We start from the raw sequence: 24,412 nt of genomic DNA on the forward strand, positions 1-24,412 counted from the left end.
ACACGGACAACTAGGAACGCTGGCCTGCGATGTTGTCTTGGGGGCAGGGCTGCTGCATGCATCGATTCCGCGAGCCTCTACTGAGCACCTGCTTTTTGTCAGTCCCAGTGATGGGCAAACACATCACCCCCGGGCAGCTCACAGTCTGGGGGTCGAGACACTGATCAGAGGACGCTAGAGTTAGTTTCGTGGGCGAGGCAAGAACGCCTCCCTGAAGCTGGGGGCTGCGGTGGCGCTCCAGTCCGCGGGCAGGACCCAGCCTGTGGTCGGCGCGCTTGCGTCGGAGGTGACTGCACCGCGTGGGCTTCCTGGTCCCCTGTGCGCCCCGCCAGGGGGCCGGGGCCCTGTGCACTGAGGAGAGCTGGAGTAACTGGCCTGGCCTCTAGACCGCTGCTCCGGGCCTGGGGCTCTCGGTCTCCCCAGCCGGCGCAGACCTGCCCCGCCCGCCCGCGGCCCCGCCCACGCGCCCCGACCGCTTGCAGCCCCTCCTACGCGCCGCGCCGCGCCTGCGTCACCGCCCAGCCGGCTGGATCTGGTTCTAGCCGAGCCCGGCCGGCCTGACATGCGCAGTGCGCGGGGGCTGCGGCGGCCAGGCGGCGCCGAGCTCCCGGCTACACTTGGCGGCGGGGGACCCGGAGGTTAGTGCTCCCGGCCGGGAGAGGGCCGTGGGGGGCTCGGGGGCTCGTCCCGCGGGGCGGGGGCGGCGCTCTGCAGGCCGCGGACTCGGGACGGAGGCCCGGCCGGCCTGGGCGCGCTCGCCGCGGCGCGGGCCCGGACCCCGAACTGCGCCTCGGCCCGTCCCCCTGCCGCCGAGGTCTCCGGCCCGCCGCCCCCGCGAGAGTTCCGGGCCCCCGCGCGTCTTCTCGCTCTGCCGGCGGGCGGCGTCTGCACCGCGCCCCCCGGGCTGTCTCTCGTGGGGCCCCGCACTCGGGCCTTCGTAGCCGGAGGCCTCCGCGGCCCCGCGAGGCCCACTCCCGCAGCGTTAAATGTCAGGGCCTGGGGGCGGAACCCGCCGGGGCATTTACCGCTTTGCTTGCGAAATCGCTTGGGTGTGAGTAACTCGTTACTTGGCTCTGTGACTTTCTTTTTTTTTAAATTCATTGTTACACTCAAGAATTCTTGGAAGTGAGGGAAAAAGCCAACTAGTAGTTCCCTAGTGTTCTGAAATGATTATGGAAATTACAGTTAACGACGAACGACGTGATGGGGTAGTAACGTGCTTTGTTTGTCTTTTTCCCCTGAACAGTCTTCAGCCTGGTGCCTGGAGGGCCGCCGGGCCCCCGAGAGGCCCGGGTGAAGGGGTCAGCACTCGGCCCCGGCCGTGCAGGCTTCTGTACGAAAGGCCCGGGGTTCGGGAGCCGCTGAGGAGGACAGTCCAGAGCCTGCTCGGTCGCCGCGGGGCCAAGACGTCATTGAAAACCCTGTGCAGAAATGTGGGGCTTTGCTTTGAGCGAAGCAGTGTCGGAGTGGGAAACCTGGTGGCCCGGGCCCACCTCGACTGAGCGGGAAAAGAGGTCTTGTAGGTGTTTCTTACATAAGATTCTGATTTTCCTTTAAACGGCAAGATCAGGGCTGCCAAACTAGGAACAACTTGGCTAATTTTTCGGGAGATGCTGGGAATGACGCCTTCTGCATGTTGAACATGGCCCACAGTTCCTACACTTGACTTTTCACTCAGCTCTACCGGTGCTGACTGTGTGCTGCTGGAACGGTATTTCCAGGTTAAACGCAAAATGCAGCCTGAACTCTTCCCGGGCCTCAACGTCTGCAAAGGTGAAAGGGCAGCGGGCTCTCGAGGGAGGAGGCGGGCCTAGCCGTGGGCTGCGCAGCAGCTTCTGTGAACACTGGCCGTGGAGCCCGGGTGACCTTTGCCTTCCCATAGCTGGGATGGCCCACGTCAGGCTGTTGACTGAGCAGAGGGCAGCTGGGCCGCAAGCCTGTGTGGGCCTCCTAGTAGTGAAGGTTTCAGGGAGGGTTGTACATCACCCTCGTTCCTAAAACCCAAGGAAGGCCTGCGGGGCAGTGCTCCTCATGGACATCAAAGCTCCTGCAGAAGACAGCTGACACCTCTTTGCTCCCTGGATGTGGGTGAGATCAGCCTAGAAGCCTAGCCGAGGTTCTGGGAAGCGATGAGGTCTTGAGGGTTCATGATGATGCGTGCCCACTGTAGCTGGGAGGGGCTGTGGGGTCTTCCTGGCCCAGGCGTGTGACCTGTGCCTGCTGGTGGGAGAGCTTGGCGTTTTGGGGGAGGAAGGGGTCAGGCTGCCCCTTCCTGTCCTTAATTAAAGGGCCCTGAAGACTGGGTGAGGAGCCAGGTTTCCCCTGTTGAGGAGACGCAAGCCGCTCCCCGCTACCCCTGGTTAAGGACTCGCTGAGCCCAGCCCATCGGGAGCCGATGGCCTCTCTGGAAGCGGAGTTGCTCCCAGACTTGGAGTAGACGGTGGGGCCTCCTGTCAGCCCTGCCTTGGAGGGCTGGAAGTCTTCCTGATGCCCTGTGTTCTGTGCTCCCAGGCCCCTCTGCCGTGTGTTCTGAGGTCTCATCGGAGACCTCTAACCTCGGGGACCATGTGGGACTGCACACTGCGCCCCTGTCCCCCCAGCCTGCAGGGCGCCCACGGTCCACCTGAGCCGGGCGCTCCTCACCCCAGCCCCCTGGAGCCGTCCCCCCACAGGCCTGCGTCAGCTCTGTTGTGTCCCCTGAGGCACCAGGCACAGGCCTGTCCACACAGCGCCCTGGAGGGGAGGTGCTGGGTGCACCAGGTTCCCCGTGTCCAGACCCTGGGCCTCGTGGGCTGCTGCTGGCCACCTCTGTGCCTGCTAGCAGGCGTGGCGCTCACTGCCCCCACTGGCTGACCGCTGGGGGGAGGGGGGCATGTTTGTCTTTTCGCTGCACTTGGCTCTCTGGTGACCACAAGTCCCCGAGGGCTCCCCCATCCCCCACGGCTCCTCCCCAGTGCGGGTGTCCTGCCTCCCAGCCCTCCCTGAAAGCTCTAGCCTGGCTTTGCTCCCTTGTCCATTCAAGGGCAGGAACAGATGGACGGCCTTTGAAAAGGTAGAGGGAGTGAAGTAGCATTTGCAGCATCTCAGGACTTGCTGTTTCTGGGAATCTAATCTGATCTTCATAAACAGGGTTCCAGTCTGAGGGTGTTCGCACCAGGCCTCCTGGACACAGGTGAGGGCTCACAGTCTGCCCTGGCTGGGACACCACCACCGTGCCTCTCCTGGCCAGAGGAAGCCAGAAGCTGGTCCCAGCACAGCCTTGGCAGGTCCCCCCCACCCCGGTCATACAGGCTGAAGCTCTGGGGGCCTTGGAAGGACTTGTCCGGTTGGTCACCGTCTCCCTGGCTTCAGCACCCTGATCTGTGTATCCTGTGTCTTCTGGCTTTTCCCGTGCACATAGACATAAACGTTTGTTTTAATTATTGGGTCACAGGAGAAGCAGGGTGCAAGTTAAGTCTGGTCCTTGGTGCCCCCAGCCTGCTGAGTGCCTCCAGGCTCAGCCTTGGTTCCAAAGCTGGTCTCTGAGAAGGGCCAGTGTCTCCCACCCAGGTGGAGGGCAGGTCCTGCTTGCAGCCAAGGCCGCAGGGTTTGAAGAGATTACTGTGAAAGACCCTCCCCAGAGCCCTGGCTTGTCTGGGAGGGCCGTCAGCCCATGGCTATGGTGAGACTCCCCCTACAACCCCTGAAACCCTCTCCTCTTCCTCTGTGACTGAGGAGCTAGTCTCAAGTGGGGGGGGGGGGGGGTGGTGTGTGTGTGTGTGTGTGTGTGTGTGAAGAGGATCTGATATGTTTGTCTTACTGTCCAAGCCCCGCGAAGAAGGGACTGGAAGGGTGGAGGTGGGCTTGGGAAAGGGACGCCCTTCCTGGGGAGAGCCCGGGGCCCTACGTGGTGTCAGAGCCAGAGACAGGCTGGGCCTGGTGGAGTCCAAGTGCGGGCTCCGTCTCACCAGTTCGGGGGCTGACTGGGTTTTAGCCCCTCTTCCACTGTGCGTGTTGCCAGTGGATGAGAGTGGCCCCGGGGGTCAGGGGGTGCAGGGACATCTCACTGTCCCCTCGTGTTTCTGCGCCCGGTGGGTTGATGACTCGAGGCTGTGTGCTGTGATCTGGTCTCCTGGTTCGCTCATCTGAAGGCTCTGCAGCATCCGGATGGAGGGCCCAGCTCCGAGGGCCGCCTAGCAGGGGCAGCCGCTGTCCCTGTCCTCCAGGAGCTCACTTGGTCCGGCCGTGCGCTCCTCGAGGCCAGAGCCCGCGTCTGCTTCCCGCCAGCACCAGCGCCTCTGCAGGGCCAGGACCCACAGCAGCCCTGCGTCCCCCCCGCTCACGAGGTTGCTCACAGCCCCCTGCGACCGGTGCATCCTTAAGTTGTTTGGAATTGTTTCAACCAGGGCGCTGCAAACAAAAGGGCGAGCAGCTCTGTTTCTGAATCGGCAAAAGTCACTCAGCATCATGCATTGGAATGAGCCCTTAAAGAACCTAACGGTTTGTACCTGCATTTTGTATTTTTAGGGGTAACTTAAATCTCAGTGTCTCCTCTGTTTCTGCTGTAAGTGTGTAGGGAGGCTGGGTGGAGGGCTCATGGAATCTGTATGTTGCCTCCCAGGTTGCATCTAGTTAATTTCAAAATGCAAAGTTTTATTAAAGTATCTAGGAAACATTCTCTCTTGTTGTTTATCTTCAGAAAGGGAAAAAGTAATTGGCTGCTGCGTGTAGTGCTTGGTCGCTGAGCCTTGTCCAGTTCTGCGACCCCATGGACCGGCTCACCAGGCTCCTCCGTCCATGGGGTTTCAGGGCTGCCCTTCCCTCCACAGCGCAAGTTGCCCTTTTGAGTTTGAATAATTGCAGTAACGCATCTGGTGGAAGTTTAGTCCTCAGTGGAGCAGCGTCTCCTGGAAGCTGCAGGCAGGGAATGGGCTTCCTGCCCAGGAAGCCTGGCTTCAGACCGGAAGAGTGGGCTGCATGGCCTGGGGTGGGGGCACCCGCCCTGCAGCCCTGAGCTCTGCGAGAGCAGGCAGGGCTCTGGACCTTGGCGGTTGTTGGGACAGAGACCTGTGGTTGAGGAGCACTCTGGCCTCTGAGCAGTTCCGGAGAGTTGTGCCCTTTGGGGTGCTGTCTGGCCTGTGCGCAGACAGCCAAGCAGAGGCCTGGACTGTGCCGCCCACACAACACACACCAGGGTCACTGTGATTGTGACCCCAGTGCTCACACCCGGGCGAGGTCACACCTTGCAGCTCAGACCTGGTTCAGGCTTATATATTACAAGGATTTTTAACACACACTTTTCTTAGTCTACTGATTGTGTGGGGTTGGTTGAGAGGTTTCACCCTGACGCAGCAGGTGGGTTATGGGCTGGTGGGTGGGGTGCTGCCCTGCAGCTCGCTGACCCCCCCATCCCCAGCCTCCCCTGCCCCTATATATCAGCGGTCAGCCAAGAGCAGCCCCCTTCACCCCAGAATCCCACTTCAGGGGCATACCTTGCTGGCCCAGCCAAGTCCAGGCAACTGCAGGTGACGGTGGGGGAGGGGAACTGTACCCCTAGGCTGCGGTGGATGCTCTTTACAGCAGGAGGCTTCTGGGGCCCATGTGGGTGATGGGCACCACCCTCCCCTCCTCGGGTCAGCTCACCCTGGGACCCCCAGCTCCTGGGAGCTGCTGGAGAGATCCCACCCTCGGGCCGCCGTGAGGCCCGGGGCGTGGCCTGAGACCAGAGGTGGGCCCGGTTAGCTCGGGGTCTTGGAACTTGCCCGTCTCCGAGCGCTTCTGCTCCTCCTGAGCCGACAGGCCCAGGGGTCTGAGGGAGGAGAGCCTGCCAGGCCCGTGCCGATCCAAAGCTGTGGTGTAGCCCGTCTGCACGAGATGGTAAGGGCCCCCAGCACAACCCTACTCGGGCCGTCCCAGCTGAGCCTTTCTTGGCCCGTCCCCACACCTGGGACCCTCAGGGTGGAGAGGCAGACTCCCCGCCCCCTTCCCAAGCATCAGGGCCTCTGGGTGGGAGCCGACAGGGGTTCCAGGCTCCACTGGGAGCCCATGTGTGTGGTCTGGGAGGCTGAGGTGGTCCAGGCACCCCACACGGTGGGACCTGAGAGCCCCGGGGCTGCACCGACGGGCTGTCTCCACACGCACATGGAGCAAGAGCGCCTCACCTGAGCGAGGCACGGGGCCGGGGTGCAGGAGAGCCCCAGAGAAGGGGCACTGGCCCGGCTTGCAGACCCCTCTGTGCCCTCCCAGGTCTGTGCTGGGCCTGCCAGCCTCCTTTTGTGGCTGAAGACTCTGCTCCCCGAGGCGGAGGGAAGGGGAGAGTGGCTGAAAGAGGCCTCTTTGTAACCGGAGACCCTTGGTCACCTGAGTGTGGGCAGGGCGCCAGTCCTACGTGTGTCCTGATGGAGAGGCAGTTGGACCCTTCAGATCCGCCCACCGCCCGCGGCCTCCAGGGAGTGCCTGGGTCCGTGTCCCGCCCTCCCAGACCCACGCTGGCTCACATTCCTGCTGCCCTTCTGCAGTGGGGGCCAACCCCCCTGCCAGCCCCCTTCCCGCGCCCCCTCCATGGGGACAGCGGCACGTTGGGCCATCACGGGGCCCACGAGGCCCCCCACGAGCCCTTGGGGTGGGCACCAAGCTCCACCCTCGCCAGGTCTCTGATGAGGGCCTCTCCTCTGGCCTGGGGGCAGCAGCCAGCACCCCGTGAGATCAGACGGGTGGCTGGGACCCCCCATGTCCTAGGAGACCCCCTCCTGTCCCTTCCCCGGCCTGTCCGACCTGCTGGCCTCCCTCGGGGGTCAGTGTTGACCCATCCCCAGGACCTTCCCCGGGACTTGGGGCTTGGTGGCCAGTGCGACGCCCCCGTGACTCAGAGGGGCCGGGCTCCCTGCGTCCAGCATGGCTTCTCCATGAGCCGGGGGTGGGGGTTGGGGGGGTCTCCTAGACCCCAGCCTGCTGAGCTTGGGATCTGTGAGAGCATAAACGGGCCTGGAGTGCGTTGTGCTCGAATAGGTCACTGTGTGATTTCACACACGTGGCATCTGTGGCACGAGGAGGCAAGCGGGAGGATGCAGAGGACAGGGTGGCGGTTACAGCGGGGAGGCAGGGGCAGGGCGGGGCGGTAAGAGGCGCAACTGCAGCGGGACAGGCGGAGCCAAAGGGCTGGTGGTGAGTGCTTCCCAGGCGACGATAGTGGTAAAGAGCCAACCTGCCAGCGCGTGAGAGGAGACCAGGGTTCAGTCCCTGGGTCGGGAAGATCTCCTGGAGGAGGGCATGGCAACCCACTCCATTACTCTTGCCCAGAGAATCCCATGGACAGAGGAGCCTGGCCGCATACACGTCATAGGGTTGCAAAGAGAGACACGACTGGAGCAACTTAGTGCGGAGGCACACACGCACGCCAGGAGGTCCTTGGAAGCAGGAGCCCGTGTCACCCCAGGGAAGAATATGCTGCTTTCAAAATCTGAGTTTATTCCCTGTCAGCAGGAGTCTGGCTGTGACTGGTGTTGGTGTTTTAGGCATGGGTGTGACTTTAAAACCTGCACGCGCCATGGGGCCATCCTGCCCTCCCAGCTGTTCTGGACCTTGCCCCCACCCCGGCCCCGTGGGGCTGCGTGCGTGCGGGGGTGCGTGTCCCACCTCAGGGAAGGCGCCTCCTGTGCGGGTGGGCCGTACGTCTCACGTCAGGGCTGCCGGATGTCACCGGGTGCAGCCCTGAAGCTCCACGAGGCGGTAAACCCCAGCTGGTTTCAGGAGAAGGCTGGAGCAGCTGGGGAGAGCATCTCTCTTGTTTTAGAAGATTCCGGGAGGAGTGGGTGTGGCGTGGGAGCACAGAGGGCGTCAGGGGTTGGCATCTAGGAGGAACCTGCCTGCCAGGGGCCCCACTGTACCTCGCTCTCCGGGTTGCGGGCTCTGCACACGGGGTGTGCGGGGGCAGCGCCCAGGGCTGCCGGCCTTCACCCTTCTGAATTCGCCTGGTTCGGCTTCCGGGAAGGCCCGGGAGCCGCTGGCCGACACTCTGGCCTACACTCTCCTTTGGCTTCCTGGGGGCAGGGAGGGCGAGGCGGGTTGCATCACAGCCCTGGCGCCCCCGCCCCTCCTGCTGCCCTCAGGCCTGGGGGGCGGTCCTTGCAGCACCGCCCCCCGCCCCCCTGCCCAGGTCCCGGGCAGAGGGGCCCGGCACAGGCCGGGGGTCCCAGTTCCTATGCTGCCCCCTCCCGACGCCTTCACGGAGGTTCCTGCGCTTCCAGGGGTCCGCATCCGCGTCCGTGTCCCCGGAGGAGCAGAGGGTCCTGGAGAGGAAGCTGAAGAAGGAGCGGAAGAAAGAGGCGCGGAGGCGGCTGCGGGAGGCGGGCATCGCTGCGGCTCCAAGCCCGGCGAGCAAGCGCTCGGGGGCCGCGCTGGCCCTGGAATACCTGTGCAGGTGAGCGGGGCGGGGTCACAGCCTGCCCGCGGTCGGGGCACTGGGCCTCCTTCTCATCAAGAAAACGAGGGTCAGCTGAGCGCCGGACAAGACGACGGCCTCAGGGTTTCCTTGAAAGGCTCATGGGCGCGTGATGGCGGTGGCGGTGGCGTCTCACCGCCACCATCAGCCTGTCACTCCCACCCCCGTCACCTCTCGAAGTCGGTGTTCCCACCCTCAGCATCGTTACCGCCCCCACCGTCGCGCGCACTCGACGCTTCCCTCCAGGAACTGTTCTTTCGTGGGATCCTGGACGCCCAGCCAGGAACTGGGGTTGGCGGCCTGGAACCGGTTCAGGAGCAGGGCTGCTGGGGGCCCTCAGGGCGGTCTGGGAGGGCAGACAGGCCTGGGCACGTGTGCAGAGTGAACCCAGAGGTTGGCCAGGAAGGGCGGGGTGGAGACGGTGGGATTCTGGAGCCTTCTCGGAAGGAGCTGCCCTGCCCAGCCGCCCTGGGGCTTGATATACAACAGAATCCTCCAGATTCCTGGACAGGGCTGAGCACCCAGTGAGTCAGCTGCTGGGCAGCCGTTCTGCTTCTCCCCTCCCCTCTCCTCCTCCTCCCCCTCTCCCCTGCCTGGGCAGGGCTCACACGTGCCCTGTGGGACAGATTGGGGGCTGCCTTCCCCCCAGCCCATCGGAGCTCGGCACAAAGTGGGGGGCACAGGCTGTGAGCAGGACGGTGTCCGGGGGGGGGCCTTGGCCCTGCCAGGATTGCTTGCGGGGCGGGGACACACTCCCCACTGAGACCTGCCCACTGTCAGTAGGAAATCCACCTTCAGTTCAGTGCCTCCTCCTCACAGGAAGGTCCTCGATCTGCAGTGACCGCCCTTGACCGTGTGGAGCCCAGGGGTCAGGAGGCCACCCGGCGGAGCAGCCTCCCCGACCCTGACCCTGGGCGGTTCTCTGCGAGGTGGGGGGTGCCGTTGGGACTGAGGCCCCTCGTGTACACCTGGTCCCATCCAGGCACTTCCACCCGCAGCAGCGGCCACAGACTCAGGGCCCGCTGGCACTCGGGGGCAGCTCTGCAGACGGTGGTCCCAGGGAGTGGGTGGTGGACCCACCCTCGATCCCTGAGGGACCAGCTTCCGGAAGTCGCCGGAGCTGTGGCAGCGCCTGAACCGGCCTCTCCGCCCCGTCTGGGAGGAAAGCATCCTCGTGGGGGTCGCTCACCGGGCCGCAGCCCCTCTGGAGGATGGGGCTCAGCCCTCACTGCCCCCCCAACACACACACACACACACATGCGCGCGCGCGCGCCAGCGCGGCCTCCCTGCTGACCTCTGAGCTCACTGCAGTCACACAGATCCTTCCTCTGCAGGTTCTCCCCTGCTGGGGGCTCGGGGTCGCCGGGGCAATGTCCGCCTGGTCCTGCTGTGTCTGTGGGCCCCGCACTCCCAAGGCCCCGCCCAGCGCCCCTTGCTCCCCAAGGGCAGGGCATCTGAAGCCAGTTCAAGGCCCCCAGACCCCAGAGCCACCTCTGGTCCCCGCTGACCACACGGGCATTGAGTTGACCCTGGTTGGAGCCCTGGGTCAGGGAAGAGGCATTGCTTTGGGCAGACACCCTGCCCGTCCTCGTCAGCAGTGAGGGAGCAGCGCCAGGGGAGCCTCAGGCCGCAGGTGGTCCGTCCCTCCCAAACCCTCTGACCTCTCAGGAGGGACCAAGACCCTGGGGGAAATGAAGTTTTCAGGGGAGGTGAATGGGCCAGGGCGCGATGGGGGTGGAACCACAGGTGGGGGACAGGGTGGGTGTTCCTTGTAAAGGCTGATCTGCTGTAGCAGCAGCCAGGCCCCTCCGGAAGGAGGACTCTGCAGAGCGGGGGATGTGAGGGGCTAGGCTCCCGCAGTGGGAGCGCGGCCCGCGGGCGGCCTTCGGCTCGCGGGGGTCCCGCCAGGGGGCGCTACGCCGCGGGGACCGCGGCCCCATCCGAGAATCGCGTGTCTCTGGGTGATTGTGTCCTCCCGGGAGGGACGCGCAGGGGAGGGCTTCTCCACTGGCCCAGGCGGACGATGAGGTGGCTCCCTGATCACCACCATCGGAGAGGTCCTAGGGCAGCGGGGGCCCCTCGGGGTGGCCTACAGGGGCCTTCTGTGAGGGGGTGGCGGGGGACCGCTGACTCCCTGGCCTGGCGGCCCTTCCTTGGGCCGCTTCTAGGCCCCAGCCGGGCCCATGCGCCCCCGCGGGTGGGGAAGGCAGAGGGGGGCCCTGTCCCGCGTGCACCCCATCACAGGCCGGGCTGCTCGGCGAGGAGGCCCTCCTGCCGTCCTGCAGCCGCGGAGCCGCCCTCCGCCCCTCCCACGCGGCCGGCAGCTTGGGGCCCAGACCCCCGTCCACCTCGCGGCCTCCATCCCAGTGTTGGGGTCTCCACTGGGCTCCGGCTTGGCCTGGGCTTCTCCCTGGCCTGGGCTTCTCCCAGTGTCCTGGTCACCCAGGGGCGAGCACATCCAAGGCCACGGGGACCCCTGCGTGGCCCTCGAGGTCAGGGGTCCTAGCTGCTCTCTGCCTCCCCTCCCCCATCCTCCAGGGCAAGAAGGCTGTGCCTGCCCCTGCAGGTGATCAGGTGACCCTGCCTGATCCGTGTTTCTGGAAGGACCGAGTTTGTGAAATTCAGGGTATTTCCGTTAGAATCATAAAAGAGTGGCTATGAAGAGCTAGAAGAAAGTGGCCTTGTGCCCCCTGGGCCTGATGTCCCAGCTGAGGGCCCCCAGCAGGCGAGCAGAGACCTGGCGAAGACCCCTGAGACCCCCCCACCCGGGCCGCCCTCCCTGGGAGGATCCTCTGCAGACGCCCTGGCCCTCATCAGGGAGAGGCCGCCTGCGCCTCCCCTCCGGGACCTGAGCCGCCCTGTCCTTGTTCCCCAGCTGGGCCCAGAAGCACGAGGACTGGAGGTTCCAGAAGACGAGGCAGACCTGGCTGCTACTGCACATGTATGACCGTGACCAGGTGGGGCTCCTCCCCCTGGGGCGGGGAGGCCTGTGCACACTCGGGGGGTGGGGGGACGTCTGTGCACACTCGGGGGTTGGGGGGGCCTGTGCACACTCGGGGGGTGGGGGGAGGCCTCTGCACACACAGAGAGGCAGGGGAGGTCGGTGTGCATGCAGGGTGGGGGAAGGCCTGTGCACACTTGAGCGGCAGAGGGTGCGGTCGGGTCTCCTCATGATGGAGGGGAAGGACTGGCTGGCAGCGCCTGCTTGGGCCACACTGGACTCGGCCTCCCTCCAGGGGCGGGGAAGTCCTCCCCCTCCCGTGGCCTGTGTTAGGAGGCCAAGGAATCATGGAGCTCATGGAGGCCGCGTGGGAGAACCCCGCTGAGCCCTCCGTCTTCCAGAGATGAAACTGGGCCCAGAAGGAGGGCCCCTGGGGGTCAGGGAGCAGAAGCCCTGCCGGCTTTGCCCAGCGGCTGGACTCAGCCACAGGGCTCCCGGCTCCGGGGCCGCCACTCCAGAAAAGCCACTGTCCATGAGCTTGGAGGTCTTGCCCACTCTGCCCCGCCACGGCTCCTCCGCTGTCAGACCCGGCAGTGCGCCTCTCTGACGATGGGGCGTCCACCAGGCAGCGGCCCGCCGTCTGTGCGGGGTCTGTGCAGAACCGCGCTTGCCGGGGGCCTGCCCTGTCTCCTCTGACCTGACCCGCCCGGCCCCGCGTGCTCAGAGGACAGTTGCGTGGCACCTGTGTGCCCGGCGTGGCCGGTTCGCGGTGGCTTGACATTGATGTCAGTCGTGTGACGCGGGTGGCTGTCAGGTTTGTTCCTGTGACGTCACTCCTGATTCCTTCAGTGACCAGCACGTGTCTGGGGGCCGCTTGGAGCTGAGCAGCTGCCTCCTGTCTCACTCTCGCTGCTCCTCAGTGACCCTGTCCGGGGCTTTTCTGTTTCCTTCTGCTGCCGCCCCACTATGGACTGCGAGTTTCGCATCAGCCTAGACTCGCCCGTTTCCCTGGACGGGCTTTAATCCGTTCCTTTGGAGCCGTCACATCCATCGGGACAATCGTCAGAGTCATCCCAGTTAGGAGGGGCTCCCCCGGTGGGGACGTCGAGGGCTGCCTCTGCGTGCACAGGATGGGGCGGGGAATCTTCCGTGGAGGAGGCCATGCGCTGCGGGGCCGGACGCGGGGCGCAGAGGCCAGAAACACCAGCCTGCGCCCCTTCCCCGCAGCCCTCCCCACTCACCGCACAGGGCACCCGCCTCGTCTCAGGTTCTGGAGTCCGCAGGGCGCCAGCGGCTTCTGACTTGGACCCCAGCCCCTGTTTCAGCCCCGCCCTTGCTCCTGCTTCTGGAAGGGCTGCGCAGCCAGCCCCGGAAGGAGCAGCTGGGGGTTGGGAGGGGCTGAGCAGGACTCCCGGGTCTCAGCCTGAGCTTCCCCTTCTTGAGACCCGGCATTCTCATCCATCTCTGCCCCAGAACGCTGTCACCTCTTCATGGATTCTCTTTGTCCCAAGTGACTTCTCTCTGAAAATGATCTGCCTACTGTTAGCGGCGTTTCAGGAGGGCCGACTTCTGCCAGCCCGTGGAGCATAAGGAGAGCCTGTGCGGGGAACGGGGGTGCCGTCTGGGAGCAGCTCCTCGGGGTGAGCCCTGGACACCCGCTGTCGCCGCGCACCACCCACCGACCCTGACCACCTTCCCGCCCCTTCCAGGTCCCTGACGAGCACTTCCCCGCCCTGCTGGCCTATCTGGAGGGGCTCAGGGGCCGCGCCCGCGAGCTGACGGTGCAGAAGGCGGAGGCGCTGATGCGGGAGCTGGACCAGGCAGGCGCCTGCGCCCTGCCGCCCGGGGGGACCCAGCGCGCCCGGCAGGTGCTGCAGCTGCTCTCCTAGCGGGCAGCTCGGGGGCACCTGGGCCCCGTGGACCCCAGCGAGGGCAAGGGCCCTGGGTCTTCTGGGTCCTGCACCCCGGAGGGCCTGCCTCTCTCTCCTGACTCCTCGACCAGGAACTCTTCAGAGGAGAAGACAGGTTACCCCCTCCACGGTAGAATGCGGTCACTCTGAAATGACCTGGCCTCCTGGTGGCCCACAGGCTCCCACAGAAGCTTCTCATCGTGGGAAACGTCTTGTTTTTCTACCAGGACTATGCTAGAGGTCAGAGCTGGCCTTTCCTGCCAGCTGCAGCCCATCCGCGTGGGGCGTGGCCCCCTCCTCCGGCTGATGGTCCCTCCCATGCGTCTTCGAGGCCACCTGTCTTCAAGGCCACCTGCCTGCCTTCGCTGATGGCTGGGCTGAGGTTCATCCATTGCTCCTCCCCCTGGCTGTATTTTCAATAAAAAACAGGCCCCTGGGGGGGGCCGTGGTTCGTCACGTGACTCATTTTCTGCCCAGGGGCCGTGAGCGTGGGCTCCGTGGCCTCCCTGGGGTGACTTCTGGGGGAGCCCCTTGGGTGGAGCTTCTGACTGCGGGGCTGACGACTGCTCTGCAGCCTGCATTTCCAGGCGCTGGCAGGGGCCGCGCACTGCCCCCCTGCAGGTAGCACCTGCCCAGCCCTCGGTCCCCAACGGAGCGCCCGCGTCTGGCGCCCGGAGGCCATGTTCAGGGAGTGGCCCGGCCACCTCGGACGGTCAGATGGGTGGAGGGGTGTTTTCGTCGACCCGGCCTGGTGCGCTGCCCTCGGGCGTGGTCGGCGTCCAGCGCTTGCGGACATGCTGGGGCCGGGGCTGACAGGACACCGAGTGTGGCGCTCTGTGTCCTGGGAGCCAGGCCCCTGAGATGGGCCACGGGGATGGAGGTCACGGGGGGAGCGCCCACCTGTCCCCACAAAGACACACGCCTACTAGAGCCTCCGCCCAGAAACGGGGTTCCCCAACTCTGCCACGCAAGGACACCCCCCGGGGTCACCGTGGTTCCCAGTCACGGCCGGGGCCTCTGCCCAGCCCACCCCCCAACCCCTGCAGGATGAAGCTCCGTCCCTCCGCTGTGCCCGGGGCAAGGCGTGGTCTCTCAGCCCCGAATCCAAAGCCCAGGTGTTCCAGACCGACAGGAAGAGGGCACAGAACTGCCCTGGGGGTCCAGTGGTGAAGAATCCACCTCATACTGCAGCGGACGAGGCTTCGATCCCTGGACGGGGAAACTAAGATCCCACCTGCCTCGCAGCTTTAAGCCCTTGAGCTCTGGAGCCCGCGGACCACAAGTAGAGTCAATGCACCGCAACAAAGTTTCCTCCTGACAGGACGGAGGCCCTGCAGGCTGCAACTGAAACCGCCTTGGAAGTCACTGACATCGCTGAGTTATTCCGAAAAAAGGAGAATTGCCAACTTCCAGCTTCAGCTCAGGACGCCATGCGCCGGGGGCCACAGCACAGCCTGACTGGCACGGTTGTCAGCTGCCCCCTGCACCACGCCGTCCCCCGGGACCTGGCCGTCGCTCAGGGTGCAGGTATGGGAGGCCGCAGGACATTCTGCCTCCCTGCAGCCCCTGACCCTCCAGCCTCAGGCCTGCTGGCGCCCCCTGGAGGGCCTCGGCCAGGCTACTTTCGGCGGGAAGTCCAGTGTTCCAGCCTGACTGAGGCTCTGCCAGCCTCGGGGGGTGACTGGGATCAGGACCGAAGCCAGCAGCCTCCGCCCCCCCGCCCATGGCCCCAGGTCCTGGAGAGATGGGGCTGGAAAGTACACGTGAGCCTCGTGCCACCAGACACACATACCCCGCCCCACACCGACACGCGTGCCCGAGCAAGTTAGAGTTAAAACTGGTCGTGGTGCCTACAGATTAGGAACACTTTTAGTAAGTAGCTCAGTTGGTAAGGAATCCGCCTGCAGTGCAGGAGACCCGGGGTCTATCCCTGGGTCGGGAAGATCCCCTGGAGAAGAGAACGGCTACCCACTCCAGTATTCTTGCCTGGAGAATTCCACGGACAGTGGACGTGGCGGGCTACAGTCCGTGAGATCGCATAGAGTCGGACACCACTGTGCGACTAACTTCCTTTATTTTTAAGTTCTGGGGAAAAACAAAATGCATGCAGCCATGGGATTTGGAAATCAGGGCCGGTCCTCATGATTCCTGACCCTGGAGGAGGTTCAGGGGCTGGGGGGAACCAAGCGCCATATCCGAGAGGAAACGCCCAGGGCCACCCCCACAGGTGAGCGGGTGCGCCTGTTACTGACAGGACGGAGGGCAGGTGGGGCCCCTTCCCTCTGCTCCCCTGGTTCTCCAGGAGCACAGGGCACTGGCCTGGGGTCAGTGGGGCAACGAAAGCCCCACCCAGCCAAGAGACAAATCCTGAGAAGAGGACTCGGCAGCCCCTCCCCCCTCCCCTCCCCAGGCCCACTGGGCCATCAGTGCATCCAGGCACGGCCACCCACGGCCCTGCCCCAGATCCTCAGGAAGCTTCTCCCGCCCTGCCTCACCCCCGAGATCTGTGTGCTGACTGGTGTGTCCTGGGTCATTCCATTTGAACCTCTGGAGGGACACGTGCCTTGTCACCCGGCTCCTCTCACCCCGACCCCGTCCTGCTCACCAGCTCACGTCCCAAGGGAAGCCTCCCCACATGGTCACTGGCATTCAGCGCAGGCAGACCTTTTAATTCGTGCTCATCTGATGCTCCCCCCCCCCCCCCCCCCGCCCCGCCCCGGCTCCAGGAAGGCCCTACGGCCCAGCTGGGAACCAGGGCCCCATGCCTCCCTTGGTCCAGTCGGTTCAGTCGGCGAGCTCCAGGAGGGCGGAAGCTACGCCTTGTTTGCCCGTGTCCCACTGGCAGAGGTGGTGTTGGGCAGGCAGGGCTGTGATCTCAGCTGACCTGCACATCCTGGCCCGCTCCCCACCCACCACCAGCTGCCCCGAGGTGCGTGGCCCCCACTGAGGGATCAGGAGCTGGCTCATAGGGAGGGTCTGGGTGGATTGTGGGGCAAGAGCTCTTGGAGGAGGCCTCCCTGCAGACTCCTACGACCCGCCTCACCCCAGCCTGGCTGACCCGCTCTGGGCAACCGCTCACCCTCAACTGGCCCACCGCCCACAGGGCACCAAGGAGCCCTAGGAACAGGGTGGGGTCTGCAGGGACCCGGCGGGCCCAGGGCCTGGCACGATGCAGAGCAAGTCGGGAATGCTGGTCCGAGGTTGGCCTCTGGGTGGATGTTGCCCTGGGGCCCAACAGCCCCAGCTATCTCCCTGCACCCCAAGTTCAGGTGGGTGACACCCCTGTGCCTGGCACGTGTTGGCTGGTGACGCGGGCCCTGCTGGGGAACCGGATGAGGGCCAGTGGGGAGGGGAACGTGGGAGCGGGGACAGCAGGAAGCCTGAGGGGCCTGTGGGAATGTGGGGGTGTGACACCTGCTGCGGGGACCCCGGAGGACAGGCAGGGGCAACACTCCAGGGGCTGGGGGTGGAGCGGGGACGACACCCAGCTCTGCCCTGGGCTGTGGGGCCTGGGAGGGGGAGAGGAGGGCCAGGCTGGGAGGGGCCCTCTGGTTTGGGGGCACCCCCATCCCCCATGGTGCCCAGATCAGTCTCCCTGACCTGGGACACACAGCCCGTGGTGGCCACAGCAGAGAGCCCGGTGAGAGGCTGCATGTCTGTCTCTTCGACCATCCTGTCTCCATCACCCACAAGCCCAGAGCAACTCAGCTTCCCCCCTCCCCAACCCTGGGGCCCTCGGTCAGCCAGGCCTCGCAGTCAGCGCCCCTGCAGCCTGGGCACGGCGCACAGCACCTGGGCGGACGGCCGCGCGGTGAAGGCAGGGGCGGGTGTGGTGTCCAGGGCGGCGGCGCTGAGGCCCGGCGGGGGCAGCAGGCGGTACCTCTGCAGGAGGCCCGCAAACAGCAGGAACAGCTCCGACCTGGCCAGGCTCTCCCCCACGCAGACACGGCGGCCTGCGGGGACAGGGGGCGCCGGTGAGTCCCGGAGGCCGTGGGGGAAGCCCCGAGGGCCAGGCCCTGAGCTCAGAGGCCCTGGGGTCCAGGCCACGGCCGGCGGGGGCTGCAGTACCTGCGGAGAAAGGCAGGAAGGCCGGCCGCTTGACGAAGCGCCCGTCGGCGTCCAGGAAGTGGCCGGGGTTGAACTGGCGGGGCGTCTCCCACTGCGTCTCGTCCAGGAGCACGGAGTTCAGCAGGGCCAGCACGGGTGTGCCCTGCGGGGGCGCCAGGTGAGCGGCCAGCCGCTCTCCGCAGATGGGGAGCACGGGAAGCCCTGCTCAGCATCTGTGTCCCTGAGACGCCGTCCCAAGCCCCATCTACCGCGGCCGAGAGGAGAGGGGGAGGGTCTGGGGCGCCGGGGGCCTGGCCCTCGCACCTTGGGGAGCAGGTAGGGGCCCAGCTGGGTGTCAGCGACCGTGCACCGCGGCGCGTGGGGCAGCAGCGTGATGAAGCGCTGCACTTCGTGGAGCACGGCGTTGGTGTAAGGTAGGGCGCGCAGGTCCTCGGGCCGCGGGAGCTGCGCTGGCCCCAGCACGCGGTCCAGCTCCTGCTGCACAAGGCCTGCCGGCGAGGCAGAGGCCCAGCATGCTGGGACCCCGCCCTGCGCCCTGGGCCCCGCCCCCTGAGACCCCGGCCGGGCCGCCTGAGATCAGTGTCCGGCGCTGCGACCTCGGCCCCGCCGCCAGCGCCCCGGGTCCCGCCCTGCACACCGGGCCCCGCCCCCTTCGCCCTTGGCTCCGCCCTGTGCCCAGGGCCCCGCGGAGACGCGCCCCAGGCTCACTCTGCACGCGCGGGTGCTTGCCCATCAGAAGGGCGGCCCACTGCAGCGTGGCGGCGGTGGTCTCCGTTCCGGCCATGACCATGTCCAGGACACAGGCCACCACGTTGGCCTCAGTAAACAGGCCCTCGGGGTCTTTCCCCTGCAGAGGTGGGCGGGGCCGCGCTCAGCTGGAGGCAGGCTCCATGGAACCCCCACGCAGCCAGCCCCGGGCTCAAGAAAACCGTCGAAGACAGGCGCCTCCTACGTCGCGGGCTCACGCGGCCTCGCAGACGCCCGGCGTCTCAGGTGAGGTGACCGAGTCTCGGAGGCGCCCGGCCAGGGAGTGGAACGGCATGGCGCAGGGTCGGCCGGCTCCCTCCCCAGCTCTCTCCCCCAGGCGGGGCCCCAAGATTCCCCCCTCCCGCGGCCTCTTGGGCGGGGGCAGGTCTCGCCCACACCTGGCCCTGCTGGATCAGGGCGTCCAGGTAGCTCCGCTCGGACCCTCGCGGGAGTGTGCGGCGCCTCCGCGCCTCCAGGAGGGCCCTCAGGATGGCCCGCACCTCCTCGATCTTGCGCAGAACCGGCCGGTGCAGCTGGAGGAGGGCCCCGAGCCGCGGGTAGAGGTTGAAGAGCTGGGGGTGGGCAGGGCCGAGCTGTGAGGGCTAAGGGCGGGCCTCCGCCCGCAGGTGGGGCCAACTGTGCGGACCGGCAGCGCCCCAGGCTCCCGGCAGAGGTGCCACCTTCCCTCTCCCTCCCCGTGGGACGGGCAGCCCCGGGGGCGCGGAGGAAAGCCTCCACCTGGGTGCGCGGAGGAGGGGCCAACCGACAGGTAACACACCCGGGATCCGTGCAAGTCACAGCAGGCGGCTGTAACCGTGGCCCCCGCTCCACACCCACCAGAGCAGGTGAGAGGAAGGCGGGGCAGGACCCGCCTTGGAAGTCACTGACTTCGCTGAGTTATTCCGAAAAAAGGAGAATTGCCAACTTCCAGCTTCAGCTCAGGACGCCATGCGCCGGGGGCCACAGCACAGCCTGACTGGCACGGTTGTCAGCTGCCCCCTGCACCACGCCGTCCCCCGGGACCTGGCCGTCGCTCAGGGTGCAGGTATGGGAGGCCGCGGGACATTCTGCCTCCCTGCAGCCCCTGACCCTCCAGCCTCAGGCCTGCTGGCGCCCCCTGGAGGGCCTCGGCCAGGCTACTTTCGGCGGGAAGTCCAGTGTTCCAGCCTGACTGAGGCTCTGCCAGCCTCGGGGGGTGACTGGGATCAGGACCGAAGCCAGCAGCCTCCGCCCCCCCGCCCATGGCCCCAGGTCCTGGAGAGATGGGGCTGGAAAGTACACGTGAGCCTCGTGCCACCAGACACACATACCCCGCCCCACACCGACACGCGTGCCCGAGCAAGTTAGAGTTAAAACTGGTCGTGGTGCCTACAGATTAGGAACACTTTTAGTTAGTAGCTCAGTTGGTAAGGAATCCGCCTGCAGTGCAGAAGACCCGGGGTCTATCCCTGGGTCGGGAAGATCCCCTGGAGAAGAGAACGGCTACCCACTCCAGTATTTTTGCCTGGAGAATTCCACGGACAGTGGACGTGGCGGGCTACAGTCCGTGAGATCGCACAGAGTTGGACACCACTGTGCGACTAACTTCCTTTATTTTTAAGTTCTGGTGAAAAATGAAACGCATGCAGCCATGGGGTTTGGAAATCCATGCCCGTCCTCATGATTCCTGACTCTGCAGGAATTTCTGAGGGCCTGGGGGGAACCAAGCCCCATATCCGAGAGGAAACACCCAGGGCCACCCCCACCGGTGAGCAGGTGCGCCTGTTACGGGACGGAGGGCAGGTGGGGCCCCCTGCCCTCTGCTCCCCTGGTTCTCCAGGAACACAGGGCACTGGCCTGGGGTCATGTGGCTGGTGAAATCAGGAGCCTCTCCCTGCCCCCACCTCACTCTCTGACACCCCCCCCCGCCCCCGCCAGTCCCCAGGCCGAGAACAGCGACCTCTACCTGCACACTTGGCTTCCCCAGGAGGACCATGACCTCGTCAACGAGGCCCAGCAAGGACACGAACACAGGATCCCGGTAGTCGAACCTCTGGCCGAAGAGGAGCGCGAAGGTGATGTTGGAGGGAGCCCAGCGGAGCAGGGCCAGCGGGAAGGGCTGGCCTGTGGGGGGAGAGAGGCTTCAGGGCTGTGGGCTGCGTGGGGCGGAGGCGCCCCGGCCCCCACTCACCTCCGTAGCTGTCCAGCTGCGCCATGAGGCACCTCAGCTCCTGCAAGACCTTGTCAGCCACGGGCGCCCTCCCCACGCCCAGGCCATGGAGGGCGCGCACGGTGAGCTGGCGGGCGGCCCGCCAGCGTGGACCTGAGGAGAAGAAGACGCCTGCGGGCCGCACACGCCGGGTGGTGAGCGGCCCCGGGGCAGGATCCCGACGGAGCCTCAGGCCCCCCAAGCCCCCAGTGCCCCCTCCAGCTGGTGTGGCGGGCCCAGTCCTGGTGTGCCCCGCCCCCGTTGCTCTGGGCCTGCCACGCGGGCACCCTGGTGCTCCCCCTGGGCCTCATGGGAGCACTCACCATGCCGCGGCCCCTGCCGTGCCCCGCCCCCCACACACACCTACCTCCGCCCCCATTGATGAGCTGGAAGATGGCAATTGGGGGCCGGCCAGCCAGCTCCTGCCCGGCGCCCACCAGGGCCTTCTTCACCGCCTCGTAGCCGGTCAGCACCACCGTCTTCTGGTGCCCAAGGTGCACGGTGAACACTGGCCCGTACTGTTCAGCGAGCTGGTGGGAATGGGCAGGGCTCATCCGCTGCCCCACCCGGGTCCCTGGGGGGCCCTCACGCCCCACCAGCCCCTTCTGTCCTTACTGCTCCCCTGCCCATTCTGCAGATGGGCAGACTGAGGCCTGGGGGTGGGCAGTGAATTGCTGTGGATCACACAGCAGAGCAGGGCCGGCCACTGCTGTTTGCGGGCGGCTCTGCCCGCAGCACACAGATGGTGGCCTCCAGGGCCTGACTCTGGGCACAGGCCTGAGAGCCCTGGTACCTGCCACCTGGCAGGGTGGCTGCCCCAGCTCAGGGCGTTCCAGGGTTCCCTGAGGGACTGGGGCTCCCGTACCTCCCCTCCCCCACAGGGCCACCAGGCAGCCTCCTGGGCTTTCCCTGCCGCACCACTGCGCGTGATCAAGGCCAGAGCTGAGCGGGCGTCAGCTGCCCAGCCTTGGGGACGGGCCAGGCCTTCAGCCCCGGGTCAGCTCACGGAGCGCGGTGAGGGGTCCAGCCTCAGCCCAGCTCAGGCAGCCGCTTCCCGCAGAGTCCCCCCGCCTCCAGGCACCTCTGTGTGCTGGTCCTGCTCATTTGTTTCCAGACCGCGGCTGCAGGTGCCGCTCCCAGGAGCACCCAGCTTCTCCCCTCTGCCACCCCAACCTGGGCCTCCCGTGGGCACTCATCAAGTGCTGCCTCCTCCAGGGAGCCCTCCTGGCCCCTTGGACCGCCCATCCTCTTCCCTCTGGGGTGGACCGTGCTTCTCTTCTCGGAGGCAAGGTGGGCCCGTGGGCCTCCTGTTCCATGTCAGGCCAGTGCCAGGCTGGACACGAACCTCCCACTCCATGGGGGTCCTGGAAACTGGGGGCTCAGCTTTCCCCCAGATGGGGCAGGCGGGGGCCCAGGGCGCCCACGGGCCCGCGTGGACCCACCTGCATCAGCGCCTGGTCCTGCTGTGCCGCCCGCAGCAAGTGCAGGTTCCCGATGAGGGGCAGGGGGCGCGGCCCCGGGGGCCAGCGGGGGGCCGGGGTGCGGGCGCGGGCGCGGAGCAGCCCCCAGAGCGTCAGCAGCACCAGCAGCGCCAGGAGCAGCAGGGCCATGAGCCCAGCGGGTGGCGGCCAGCTCCCCTCCCGGGTGCCGCCTGCCCTGCGCCTTATGGGCCTCCTGGGAGGGCGTGCCGGCACCCCACCCTCCCGCCACCCCACCACCCCGAGAATGTGGAAGGAGCAGTTTGCAGGGACAGCCAGGCGCTTAAAGCGACAGGCGTGCATGGAATGTGGGGGCCAGTCTGTGCCAGGGGTCGGGGGACCGTCTGGGGGGCGGGCGTCCAGTTAGGCCCTTGGGGCCTCCTTGGCCCTTGCCTTGTTGGGGGACGCAGCGCGGTGACTGCCCCCTGCACCATCTGCCTCTGCCCTGTCTCCCCACCAGAACCAGGGCTCCAGGGCCTTGGGCCCCACGCTCCCCAGGCTCTGAGCCTCCCTACCCGGGAGCCCCGCAGCCCCCCCAAGCCCACCACCACCTGAGTCCACCCAACACCTCTGTGCCTGGGCCAGGGCGGGCACCAGGTCTACATGGCCAGAGCCTCAAATGCCAGGGCTCCAGAGCCCAACAGCAAGCTTGCCAGAGTGACGGTGTGCCCCTTGGGGGCTGTGGGAGCCCGGTCCCCTGGGCAGATGGCACTGGCCTTCCCGGAACAGGGTGGGCGTGGGGGCGGGTCGGCCATGCAGAGGGGCCCAGCCTGCAGGCCAGGCCGCTGGGGCGGCAAGTGGCGGGTTTATGAGCCCTGTCTATCTGGGCTGCACTCTGCTCCGAAGCCTGGAGGCCCAGCTGGGAGGGAGGAGGTGCCCCTTTGGGATCGAACTCCGAGGGGCCAGAGGGCGGGTGGCCCCAGAAGCAGCTGGGCCTGCGACATACGGCAGCAGGAGCCCCCTCCCCGCCACTGGGCCCCTCACCCTGGGCCTGTCCCCTGCGGTGACATCTGTGCCCCTCCACCCACCCCAGAGCCAAGGCAGCCTGCGGGCCCTTACCCTTCCCAGCCTCCATTTGCACATCTCCTGTGATGGGGTGCTCACTGCCTCATAGGCAGCCCGTCCAGATACACAGTCCTGGGGCTGCCAGGAGTGGGAACTGTTCTCTAAATGCTGAGTCTCTGGGCCTTTCGGGCTGAGCAGTGGTTCCCAAGGTCCCTACTGGGTGCGGAGGCTGGGGGCCTGTCTGCCCAGGACAGTTCAGGCAATTAACTCAGCGTGCGTGTATTGAGTTCCTGTGCATTACCAGGCTCTCCAGGAGCTAGGGCTGTAGGAATGGGTGCTACGGGGATCCCGAAGTGCCCTCGCAGCCCAGCGGGGGCAGGCGGGGGGCACATGGCCGTGACTTTGCACAGAAAACCGCTTGGGTGTTGGAGCTGGAGGGTGGGTCTCAGGAGGAAGGGCGTTCGTGAGGAGGGAACAGCTTGTGCAGAGCCTGCAGGGGTGGCACGGAGCGGGGGCGCTGGGCAGCCCTGGGTCACGGCCATGGAGCCACACTGGGGGCCCAGCCCCTTGGGATGGCAGTGTGGCTGCGGGGCTGGAGGGGAGCACGCATCCCTGTCAGGGGCTCCGCTCTGGGTCGGTGAAGCCCACGCTGAGGGGCCTGCTGAGCGGGGGCCAGGTCTTGGTGCTGCCGCTGTGCTCGGAGAGCAGGCGTGGCCCCCGCAGCAGGACTGAGCTGCAGGGAGCCCGTCTCAAGACCCTTCCTGACAGAACCGCCCCTGGCGTCTGTCCTGGGGCCTCCAGCTGCTGACAGCCCGTCAGGGTGGCTGGGTTTCCCGGGGAGGGAGTGGGCTCAGCTCGGTGGCGCAGTGGCCCGTGCCCCAGGGCTGCATGTGGTGGGCCCTGCAGCATCCACTCTGAGTGACCCACTGCTCTGCCTGCATCCCATCCAGTGAGGGGGGCACCGCGGGGAGGGTCCTGGGAAAACCCAAACTGGCTGGAGCAGGCCGCTGGGTCTAAGGACATTCCCCCGACATTCACGTCCACCCAGAGCCTCAGAACGGGGGCCTCTGTGGAGTGTGGCTCTCTAACCAAGTCACCTTGCCCCTCATTTGGTGACAGAGGCAAGGGTGGGGGCCACGGCCACAGGCCAAGGACCCAGGAACCGCAGAAGCTGGCCGGGATCAGGAAGGACCCGCCTGGAGCCATCTTCAGGAGGTGCCCTGCCTTCTGGCCTCCGGAGCAGAGCAGGTGGTGGTGGTGTTTTCCGTTCCCCCAGGCTATGTCCCTTGTTGGGGCAGCCCCGGGAGGCCTTGGGAGCAGGGTTCAGAAAATCACCCCACTCCAGAAACATGGCAGACCGGTCACACGGGTCCCTTCGTGGGGTTGCCGCCTAACCGCCTGCCTGGGCGTCACTTCGTCCCCCCGGGAATGGGGGTTCGCTCTATTTGACTTGTCTATGATCGACTGGGCCCAGAGGCCACCAAGCCGGCCAAGAACAGGACAAATGCAGGTGATCCCCCGTAAACACACAGAGGACATCTGTCTCATGGAGGAGGTCACCCAGAGGCTTGGCTCTGCTGTCTCGTCAGACGTTGACCAGTCCTGAGCCTGCTCGGTGGGCTCATCCAGTGCTCTCTCTCCTCTGACTGGGTGTGA

The 24,412-nt window shown here is 66.3% G+C and overlaps 2 protein-coding genes and 1 long non-coding RNA gene across 5 annotated transcripts in view; 2 read left to right on the forward strand and 1 right to left on the reverse strand.

The window, feature by feature from the left end:
- Window positions 1-13,731, forward strand: part of C32H7orf50 (chromosome 32 C7orf50 homolog) — a 67,594-nt gene extending 53,863 nt beyond the window's left edge. For all 3 annotated transcript variants that reach the window (XM_043454833.1, XM_043454832.1, XM_043454831.1), the window contains exons 3-5: window positions 8,226-8,398; window positions 11,295-11,376; window positions 13,070-13,731. In XM_043454833.1, the coding sequence (XP_043310768.1) occupies window positions 8,226-8,398; window positions 11,295-11,376; window positions 13,070-13,249 (435 nt within the window). In that variant the 3' untranslated portion in view covers window positions 13,250-13,731. The remainder of the gene's footprint in view (window positions 1-8,225; window positions 8,399-11,294; window positions 11,377-13,069) is intronic.
- LOC122432750 lies at window positions 543-4,656 on the forward strand. The gene is made up of 2 exons (XR_006266952.1): window positions 543-638; window positions 1,247-4,656. It is a non-coding gene; the product is annotated as an uncharacterized LOC122432750 (long non-coding RNA).
- Window positions 13,732-17,026: 3,295 nt separating the features above from the next.
- On the reverse strand, window positions 17,027-22,448 carry LOC122432904 (cytochrome P450 2W1). The gene is made up of 9 exons (XM_043455203.1): window positions 21,716-22,448; window positions 20,641-20,803; window positions 20,256-20,405; window positions 20,031-20,188; window positions 18,484-18,657; window positions 18,047-18,185; window positions 17,642-17,826; window positions 17,339-17,480; window positions 17,027-17,223 (listed from the first exon to the last, which is right to left on the reverse strand). Exons 1-9 carry the CDS (start codon window positions 22,052-22,054, stop codon window positions 17,027-17,029), a joined length of 1,647 nt encoding a protein of 548 aa, XP_043311138.1. The 5' UTR covers window positions 22,055-22,448.
- Between the last annotated feature and the right edge of the window lie 1,964 nt (window positions 22,449-24,412).

Source organism: Cervus canadensis, chromosome 32 (assembly GCF_019320065.1).
Source record: "Cervus canadensis isolate Bull #8, Minnesota chromosome 32, ASM1932006v1, whole genome shotgun sequence".
Lineage (NCBI taxonomy): Eukaryota > Metazoa > Chordata > Mammalia > Artiodactyla > Cervidae > Cervus > Cervus canadensis.